This window comes from Ctenopharyngodon idella, chromosome 13 (assembly GCF_019924925.1).
Source record: "Ctenopharyngodon idella isolate HZGC_01 chromosome 13, HZGC01, whole genome shotgun sequence".
NCBI classification, from domain to species: Eukaryota; Metazoa; Chordata; class Actinopteri; order Cypriniformes; family Xenocyprididae; genus Ctenopharyngodon; species Ctenopharyngodon idella.
In genome coordinates this window covers 14592312-14603441 of record NC_067232.1, presented here as the reverse complement: position 1 = coordinate 14603441, position 11130 = coordinate 14592312, and the positions used below count along the sequence as shown (strand labels likewise).

Here is an 11130-nt window from a genome sequence, read left to right as displayed (position 1 = left end):
GTGAACTAACACTTTAAGACATGTTTTGCCTTCTTGAGCATTACCTTGCAGATTCTACAAGGTGTACAGTAGGTAAATTTATGACTGCAATTGTACATTGCAATCGTTTTGGTTAAAATATTATTTTAAGAGCTCAGTGTTGAGTTTACAATTGACCTTTTACTGGAGTTTGATTGACATATGAACTGACCAATCATAATGCAGATATCATCCATTTTGTCTGACAAACTAAACCAGTTAGTAGATTAATGTCAGTGGACTTGAACTTGGAAAATGGTGTGTATTGACATCTTTTTGCAGTTCTGATGTTCATTCATGCTAAATTTGTGTTATAACTAGAAGAGATGATCAGTTCACATGCTGCTTGAACTGAGGTGCTACAAAATGGTATTTATTGTTTGAATTTCTTAAAAAATGACAAAATTTAAAAGCTAAGACTTTATTTCATATCAAAAGTAACCTGCTCTGTCTTGTCTGTTGGTGCTTTGTCAGTGTCCTCTTTACTTTGCAATGTATTTTTCACTGTGTGAGAACATGATGTGTGGCGAGAGAGCGGCATGGCTTGTCGGACATAGCAACAGTAACTAAGAGGAGTGGGTCTTTGCAAAAAGTTAATTGCAATTTCAAATCTTTTTGGACTTCGACTCAGACTCAAATCCGACTCGGCCCCTTTTGGACTCGAACTTGATTGGTTAAGGACTTGGACTTGACTCGGACTCGACAAAGGTGGACTCGGACCCAACACTACCATTTTGCTTTATGCACTGTATCTAATTTGCATATTAATGTGTTCTTGGGGCAACATGTAATAAAAAAATGCAATAATGGGAGTAGTGATTGGTAAGATTTTCATAATAGTATCTAATATTTCATAGGAATAATGAAATATAATTTATTTCCCTATTCACTTGTGTCTCCCAAAATGCCTAATAAACATGCTTTAAGTCCTGGTGTCCTTTACAGTGGACATGTATATAAAAAAAAAAGTCCTGTTTCGAAACAGAAAGTCATATTTTGATTTCAAAGCCCAAAACATTTTCCTGAGATGTTGATTTATGACAAAAAAAATTGAAAATTAGTCAGATTTAAGTGATTGTTACAAAATATTATATTTCCATAAGAGTGTTAAATTTGATTAAGTTAATGTCAGTCATTTTTAAAGAACAAGGAGAGACAGTTGTCATTGTGAAACTTCCAAACATTTGGTATCTCTGAAAAGCCCTTAATGTGCTCTTTACAGGACATCCAGAATTGAAAACTGTGATATGCTGTCAGAGAAATTCACTAAAATATTTCCACTACAGAGGACAAATATCTATTCCTGGTTCCCAGGATGATATGACAGAAACTGTGGTACAGTTATTGGTATCTTTTGTAAAAAAAAAAAAAAACTATGAGTTGAGAGAGACACATTCGAAGTTTTTGAAAATCACATGATTTTATTTTTCAAGTACACATTGTTGCTTTAGCTAACAGTCCAATTGTAATTTCTGGCATGGGATTTTGGCTGTCACTATACTATATTTGATGGTTTGCCATTGTAAACAATGTCGGTATTTGCTGAAGAATGATCATTAATGTAAATGACTAAATATGGGTTTTTCTCACTTGGTCAAATGACATACAAATACTGGTTCCAATGAAATACAAAGTTTATTAGCTAATCATTAGCTAAAACACATTTCTCAGAGGTAAAAATCTTTTGTTTTGACCAAAAGACTGATAATGGGGGTGTTGGCTCAGTGGTCTTATTGGTCTAATTTTACACACTTTTCCCCTCCAAAGACTTTACTAAACCCTTTCCACCAAGTTTCTCCACAAGATTTGATACGTCTCTGTCTGCAGGGTCATTAATTTGCCACTCAAATTTCACACCTGTGAGGGGAAAAAAAGCATCAGCAATGAACACCATGTATGTTATTTTTTACAATATTTATTATAATATTAAAAGGACAATAACCAACCTGGCAATTTCTTCCTAAGATCAACCTTTGAACTTGCACAGACCATTTTACTCTTCAGGGAGGCTTCATCAGGGGCACTGTAAAATAAAGAGGAAAAATTTAGGAAAAAGTGCTGTCCTAATGGCTGCTTCACACAAAATGCATTGTTGTGTTCCTCTGTGTTGCTTTTTAATTGTTTTTCTATTCAAATGTGTTCTAGACGTGTGCTTCACATTTTATATATGTATTAAACCTCTGCCCTCTTTTCAATTAATTAGCAGTTTAATGCAGTTGTACAGTGGCTAATCCTTTTAAAAGCAATAAACACGATCTGTCATTCTGTGTGAACAGCCCCTATTTGAGCTGATGTTATATTTCTGTGTGTGTTTCTGTTGGGTGCTCAAGTTCCCAACAAAACTCAACTTCAAATGTCAACAATGAGCATGTATTTCCAAAGGAAGCATAGGCTAGACTTCAGCAGGATTTTTTCAGCCCATTCCTAAGAGATATTTTTGACAATTGACAAAGCTACAGCCTAAATTTGTCCACTTACTAAGAGTAGCTCATCGAAATGCCACAATTCACCATTCTTGCTAATATATCTAATATTCTAAGCAACAGCCACACAGAACACAAGCCTGCAAAAGTAGACTAATCAGTGAGTTACAAGGGCCTCGTACTTAATGATGAAGACCAGGTCCTCCTTCACACTCTCCTTGGTCTCATAGGTGCAGTCGTATAGGGCGTAGCGGCACTCTTTAGTAGGAAGCTTATTGATGACAGTCTTGAAGACGTCACCCGTGTTTGCCACATCTTTGACTTTCAAGCAGTTGTCGTGGTCCACTATGATGCTCTTTAGACCTTCATTCAAACGCATGACCACAAGTTTAAACCTCTCTCTCTCTTCTTCACCCTGGCGGCGCACCTTAATTAAATTATAGCACGCTATCACCTCATCATCGATGGCTACACCTGAGGCCTGGGTGACATATGGGAAAGAGCAATGAAAAAACAAGTACAATTGGACTGTTGAGTAAGATAGCATTTTCTTCCAGATGACTTCGAAGAAAAAACAATTGAAACACAAAGCAGGCCATTGTATGAATCTCATAAAATGATCTATATTGGATTAGGCAGACACAGGACTACCACTAAACTAGTTTTATTCTTTTTAAAATCTATATTCCACAGGTATTACCCATCTTTATATATGCTTTAGTTTAAGGTATGAGATGGAAATCTGAACCAGTTTGCGGCCTTCACATTCCATTCCTTTACAAACAAGTCAGAACAAGAAGCCGAGTTACACCTCTGGAGGATTATTAATAATAATAATAACTAAAGTGTTTATATATATATATATATATATATATATAATAGGCTATATAAATTATATATTTATAAAATATATAAATAAATACATTATATATTTATACATTAAATATAAATAAATAATATATATTCCATATAGTTCGTTAATCAATGATAGATCAAATCACAAACAGGAATTATCATAATGCAGTTTTCAGATAGTTATAGATTGAGTTTAGTAGGCTAAATCACACTGTAGCACATGTAGCGTACGATTTGGAACAGTTTTAATGCAAATAATTGCACTGCCTTAACAAGAGCCAGTGTTTACCAAATGGTTTAACGGCAAGCAAAGTGCACACTGAAAGAAAACCGCCCCAGTCTGAGGACTTACCATGCCTGCTGCTTGTTCTGAGACGGAAGAGAGAAGTGCGTTGATGCCCCGAACAGTAAAGAAGAGACTCAGGAGCGCGCGGATCTGAACACGCCCTCTTCACAACAGATCAGTCCGGAATGACCTGACTTTCCACCTGTTGTCCGCAACTGCGAACACCTTCAATTACAGGATCTTTGTGTTGTGATATATCCTGTTGTCGCCCAATTATTTATATTTCGTACTTGTGATAAGAAAGTCAGATAAAGTGATACGTTTGTGGCACATGAAAGAGTTCAGGTGAGTCAAACGCAGTTTGGAGGTGGAGACAACAACTACTCAACAAAACACCCTTATAAGGAAGACAGAATCTCAACAGAAAGCCTGACAAAAACCCTTATTTGGTGAGAGGGGCACAAATATTACATTTGCATGGATGGGAGGATCCAGGTGTAAAAATGTGACACTTGACGTAGGATAATCATGATGATTATTATAGACCAGGAAATTTTTAATGTTTATAATGTATTATGGAGTATTGAGGCAGTGATATTTTTATTCCGTTATTTTATTTTTTTTTTATTTTTTTTAAAAAACACTTTAAAATTAATTCTACTTTAGAATTAGCTAGCAAAAATATATGGTCAACAAATGTGATTTTCTTGAATTCAATGCTTTGAAAAGTCATGTATGTTAGTTATGACAACTTCTGATCAATTTGTTGACAGTAAAAATAGATCTAATGATCATTTTAAAGCGAAATAAATGAAAATTGATTTTAACACTCAAAATTTTCAAATAAAATCTATTTAAAATATTAGAAAAAAAAATGTAATTAAAGAGACAGAATTAAAATCTATTCTTTAAAACTAGAATAGTTTTATTTTTTAAGCATTTTTTGAGAGAAAATTTAGTTTCTTTATTCTTCAAAATCATTCTATGGGGACAGAAATGTTTCCCCAAATGAAGAATAATATTGTAGGAAAATTGCATTCAGTGGTGTTTTCTAATTTTCTGCTTTTCTTTGTTTTTTATGTTTTATTATAATCCACGATAATGACGATTACAAAGCGTAGTCATTTACTTTACAAAACTTGTTGCATTATTTATCTGTTGTTGCATTGGCAAAGTGTGGACATTCACTTTTGCTGTTAGTTATAGCCTGTATTTCATTTGTAGACACTTTTGCTCTGTAAGTTTAGAGGGACTGACGGCACACCTATAATTCTCTGCATTGTTTTTAAATCTGAAGCTCTGTCAGTCCAGCTGAGCATGATGGGACAGGTTCTCTGCTCATGGAGGAATGTGTGTGCATGTGCAGTCCTGATAAAGACATAGAAGAGAAACAGCATTGCTGATATAGAATTACTGCACTGAGACTTTCACTTCTTGTATCACTCCTCTCTCACCTCGTGTTTACGGGTGATTCACAGCCATACTGCTGTTTAGTAGGCCTATACACCACTCTTGCTCTTGAGATCTAGTCTGATTAAATTACACTCAGTGGGTTGTGATACTTTATTAAATGCTCAAATGTTCACCTGTAAGTTCATGCCGTATGGAAAAGCAGATGTCAATGGCTGGTTGGAAATATCAACAACTTCATGACAACAGCTGTTTCTGATATCTTAAATTAATAATAATCAATAATAACATTTTATTCTCTAGATGGCGCTACTACACTGCCACAATAATGGCACTAAACTACTTTGTCTCTCTGCTACCTAAACGTTCATAAATCACGTGTGTCCAAGTCATCTATGCTGGATGTCTTTGGCACCATAGATGACCCCCCAAATAATTAGAAATGGACAAATTGCCCCCACCCCCCCTTTTTAGGTTACATTTTAGTCTAGTATGCCTCAGCGGTCTAACAACGCTCGTCAATGTCAATTGTCAACAACAAGATTATGTAGTAGCCTACACAACAAACATAAAAAGTTTTACATTAAAAAAAAAAAAAAAAACATTTAACAAAGTACCAAGCTAAATCACGTCTATATTTGAGTCTGCATGATTAAAAAATGTACAAACCGTGTAAAGGTCAGTTTATGAGGAACTAATCCTAACCACATAGTCAGAAGAGGGCAGTGTAGCCTACCCAATAAGCATTCGGGTTTTTTTTTTTTTTTTTTTTTTGTATTTTGGCTGTTAGTTTGAATATATTAGCCTCAATGTTATCTAGTGTAGGTTACAGAGTGCTCCAAAACAACGACAAAAGTCGCATTTTAAAAATATGCATTTAAAATGAACAGTTTCTCTCTGCCACCAATATGGATAAACAATTTTAAATACATCATTCCACACTTCAGCTTCTCCTCAGATTTTCTGTCCAATAAAATACTCTCTAGCATCTGAAGCGTCCTGCCCCCTACATTATTTACTGTTTTGTGAATGGCAGATAGGCAGCAATGATTGCAACAGTGTAAAAATGCATTCAGTTTGGGTAAGTGAAGCCATGATTTGCACTAGTGTCACACGAATCTCAGCAGAGACAGAAGTGTAGAAAGTGGATCATATGCGTGAGTTCGGCGCAGCAGACTCATCGAAATCTACACAGAATGCTATATTTTAAAGCGCTATGGAGGAGATCAAACACAAGAGATAATGCACCGACATACAAGATTTTAAAATGACACATCATCGCCTTTACTAAAATGATAAGTTTTCATATTAAATCTAAAGGGGGAATCTATTAGACTGTATTTTTAATACAACTGTGGCTGTCGCAATTTGTCAAATGCGGCTTTGCCGGGCTGTGACGTGAACTAAACGCTGTGCTTATAATGCTTATAATTACTGCCCTAATACCAGATTTTATCAAGGGATTTTCTTGAGGTTACACAAGAGACCAATAAAACTGGTATTAGGTCAGCCAGAATGAAGGGAGAGATAAATGCAAAATAAAAATAAAAAGAGGTGGAGAGATGGAGACAAGAAGTGTGATAAACCATAACAGTGCTGGTTGGGCATCACTGTTGTACAGAGGGATTCCAGTTCACTCTTAACACACTTTCAAAACACACACACACACACACACACACACCATACACACACACGTTGATGCACCTATCATTATGAGGACATTCCATAGACGTAATGGTTTTTATACTGTACAAACTGTATATTCTATCCCTCTACACTAACCATACCCCTAAACCTGCCCATCACATAAAACTTTCTGCATTTTTACATTTTTAAAGCTGCAGTCCGTAACTTTTGAGCAAGTACATAACCAGCCAGTGTTCAAAACTATCTCCTTACCTTAGCCCGATTCACAACGGTGAACTTGTAATAATGTGTTCTAATAAGAGCAGTACTGGTGAGTTTCCGCGGGAAATTCAAGCATGCAGCTGTTCGTCTTTGCGTCATTGCATCACGTCTATAAACAGAAAGGAAGGAGTCCCAGCTAGTAGGCTATGCATATAAGATGCTCCTGGTAGCGGATCATTTATAGCCGTTTCTCACAGCAGCTGAAATTAAACTTATCATTTTGATGGCAGATTGTAATCCAGAAAGGTCCAAATGACAATCATCAGTGACAACTGGAGATTCACCCGTAGTCAAAAGCAAAAGACTTCGGACTGCGGAGTGGCTACAGAAATTAAAATTTACAGGTAACGCTAATACACACTAAATACATAGTCACGCAATGCTGATGTTGTTAACATTAACAGTTTGAGAACAAAGTATAACAGCTAAGCTAAGCGATTGTTAGATTTAATCACCATTGGCAGCACAATTTATGGTAGGCCTAATGCATTTTTTCTCAGTTGGTCAGAACAAAAGTGGCAGACATGTTACTTACTTGTTCAGACATTTTCCGGTGAAAATTCTTATTTTGATCATACTTCTAAGATGTAGAATCTGTGATTCTGAAGTACAGTATCCACACTGATGTGGTGACTGACACCAAACATTAGATTCATCCGCGCTGAGAAGCCGTGTCGAGGCACAACCCACGTAAAGATGATAATTCCACAAATAACTGCAATTGCAGGTTTCAAACAGAGATGGCGACAAAGAGGCAAAACTTACAGACTGCAGCTTTAATAAAATACTGTTTAGTAAGCCATTTTAATTACAAGGACTCAGGAAATGTCCTCATAAACCAAAAAATGTCCTCGCAAGGACAAGGATTTCGGATATTGCTATCTTTGTGGGGACATTTTGCATGCAAAACATACCTTATGCTAGTGACCAATGCTGGATGTTTCCGCAGGGTAGATTTAAATTTAGACTAATTTACTCCAAAGCTTGGTGGTATATATCTGTATTAATCAGACATTTTGGTATTTGGAATATCCACTGTAACAGAATATTCATTTATATTTCTGTATGTTCTTACACAAGCAATTATATGTGTAACCCCTCTACACAGGTCCTACTCGCCCAGCTCTGTGCGGGCCTCGAACCTGGGTCTCTGGCGTGGGAGTCGGACGCTCTAACAAGCAGGCTAAATGCTGCAACCTCTAGCATCAGGTTTTACTTGCACAGCAACTAGCTGATACAGGCAGTTGTGAAAACCTAAGCTATTGAAGAAACTCATCAGGAATAAAGAGGAGAGCATTTTTCTTCAAACATTAGAAGAAATGAATATAAGTAAAAGCGGTGCAAGCACAGAAATTAGTTACTGTGCAAAATTACCAAAAAAAAAAAAAAAAACGAATAAAAAACGGCCCTTCTGCAATAGGATAGACAGAAAAAACATGCATGTCTGTTTCTTTGGATTATGCTGAGTACATATATTTTCATAATAGAGGCTTAACCAGAATATGAATCTTAATCAGAAAATTATAAGCATGTAAACATGGACAGAGAAACCTATTTCAGAGAAACCTGTTGTAAAATGTTCTTGAGTTTACCATCGAGCAATACTTCTGTGCTGTGCATCATGTCAAAGTTTCAGCACTGTAATTGTTCTCTAGTGGTGCACTTATGTAAGTGTGTGGTTATGCAGTTTTGCAATGCTAATTTAAAATGTCTTTATGTTACGGAACCGTTGCTCTGTAGGTCTGTGCCGAAGCGACTGTTAAAATGGAGTTACACACAGTGTGCAGATGAAGCAAGCGTGGCGATTGCTCAAAGACTCTGTGTAGAAGCGTTTGGATCGTTGGTATAAAAGAGACTGTCAAAGTCTGATTGGCTGCTGAGAAGGGGGCGGTTACTCATCTGGTGCAGAAAGAGATGTTCCTTTTGAACCCTGTTAGTTCAGGGGTCTCTTGTGAGCTTACACAACAGGCTTGATGTCCACTGGGTCCTACTGGAGATGACCAACACGAACACATTTTCCCAATCAAGAAGTTCCTATGTGTACTAGTGTGTGCATGTGTGAGTTCATTTGCCAGCAAAATCAACCTCAGCTCTGTGCATTCATGTGTGTGTGTGTTTATGCAGAGATCTGCTACTATGAACTCCATAACCTGAGCTAGTGCAAGGGAGAAGAGGTTAAAGGTTATTTCAACACAACTGTTTTTGCCCCTCCTAGCTCATTTCCAACATATGCAACAATTAAAGATGATGACAAATATCCAGGCCCATGTGTGAGCATTTCTGGCTTCTGATAGCTTTGGAAACATCTCCCCTCTCCAGTGTTATACACTCTAACTGTAGTATGTTATGGTATTATTCTGAAAATGGCAGTGCATACACATTCTTTGGGGGTTGTGGTTATATGAAGTCAGTCTTGAGGCTGAAAATCCCTAAATTAAATGGCAGTGTTGTTTAACAATGTCAGTTTGAAGATGAAGATTACCCAGAATGTGTGTGCTTGAGTAACTATCAGCCACTAAATCCAAGCATATAATATTAATGCTGCTCGCATTTGATTTTAGGTTATAAAAGGAAAATCAGCCTTACTTTTAAAGCTGTGAATGAGTAAATCTCAAGTTACCATAAAGAACACACACACACACACACACACACACACACACAGTGTGTTTAAGTTGCAGTTTATTGACCAGCTGCTATGGTTACAAAGCAGAGAGGCGGTGAAATTATTTCACTGCAGTCAGATAATGATTTATGACTTCATAAAAGGAGAGCAGAGAGCTGATTAAAGGAGTGTCATGGAAAACAACATGAAGGGACGCTGGTGCCACCAATGAACCCCAAGTAATTCCACTTCTCTCTTTCTTTTCTTCTTTCTCTTCTAACTTACTTTCTTGTGGATGCTCTGGAGAAATAAAGCTTTTGCGATGAGAAAAGCAAAGAAACTCTGTGAGTATAAAATCAGTGGTCCTTTTAAATGTTGTTATTCGGGTCTGGAGTTCACCAGTCAGCTCTTTTCATCTGAGAGTTGAAAACATCTTAGTTGCCAAAGAAAGCAGTTCACAAAGGTTTTTAGCGGCAATTAGAGGAGCAGTTCAGATTTTAATTCATTCCACAAACATGGAACATGTCTTTTTAATAAATATATGTCACTGATCATGATTAGATTTCATTTTCAACTTAAATATACCCAGAGATCAAAAATAAACAACAAAATTTGCAGTTAAAAGGTAAAAAATAAACAATTAACCCCCGGTTTCAGAGACAAGGCTTAAGCCTAGTCCCAGACTAAAATGCATGTTTGAGCTGTCTTAACTGAAAGCAACTTGCATTGGCATGTCTTAAAATATGTCAGTGACATTGTTTTGTCTGAAGTAAACACCAATAATGTTTTTTTTTCTAAGGTATGTTTATAAAAGCTACTTAAATGTCCTAATTGAACTAAGGACTAATCCTGGCTTAATCTAAGCCCTGTCTGTGAAACCGAGCCTAAATGTTTGTCATTCGTATTACTGGCATTTGGTCAAATGATTTTTAATCAGCTTTAAATCAGATCATTATGACACAAAGTGACATAAAAATTTACAAAAACTCATCTTGAGATGAACAGCCTTGATACTATTGAAAAAAAAAAAACGGCTTTGAGCTATTTTTTCGGATAAGATATTGATTCAATGATTCACTCATGATTACAGCCTTGTTTAGTTTCAGAATGAATCAGTGTTTTTGAAGGAATTAGTTAAAGCTGCTGTCTGTAACTTTTTTGGTTAAAAATGATCCAAAATGAATTTTTGAGCATGTACATAACCAGCCAGCATTCAAAACTATCTCCTTACCTTAGCCCGATTCACAACGGTAAGCTTGTAATAATGTTTTATAATTATGGTGGTACTTGGTGGGGTTTCGCGGGAAATTCGAGGATGTCACGTCTGTAAACAGAAAGAACGAGTCTCAGCTAGAAGGTTATATCGCATGTGAGGCGGACCATTTATAGTCTTTTCTCACAGCAGCTGCAATAATTAAACTTATCATTTGGATGGCGGATTGTATGACAAATTATTGTTAGAGATTAGACTGTACAGGAGTTGAAATCTTACAGGTAATGCTAATACACACTAAATACACATAGTCACACAATGCTGATGCTGTTAACATTAACAATTTGAGAACAAAGTATAACAATAATAATAATTTGCATAGTTTGACGTGATCTGAGCTAAGCGATCGTTAGAT

General features: G+C 36.4%; 1 protein-coding gene across 1 annotated transcript; it reads right to left on the bottom strand.

Annotated features, from left to right (window-relative positions):
- Window positions 1-1416: 1416 nt before the first annotated feature.
- Window positions 1417-3866, bottom strand: cfl1l (cofilin 1 (non-muscle), like). The gene is made up of 4 exons (XM_051917551.1): window positions 3649-3866; window positions 2624-2922; window positions 1965-2041; window positions 1417-1875 (listed from the first exon to the last, which is right to left on the bottom strand). Exons 1-4 carry the CDS (start codon window positions 3649-3651, stop codon window positions 1763-1765), a joined length of 492 nt encoding a protein of 163 aa, XP_051773511.1. The 5' UTR covers window positions 3652-3866; the 3' UTR covers window positions 1417-1762.
- Window positions 3867-11130: the final 7264 nt, after the last annotated feature.

Coding starts and splice junctions, on each gene's coding strand:
- cfl1l (XM_051917551.1), bottom strand. Junction 2,042..2,623: donor GACCTGGTCTTCATCATTAA/GTACGAGGCCCT, acceptor TTTATTTTACAG/TGCCCCTGATGAAGCCTCCC. Junction 1,876..1,964: donor TCTTAGGAAGAAATTGCCAG/GTTGGTTATTGT, acceptor TTCCCCTCACAG/GTGTGAAATTTGAGTGGCAA.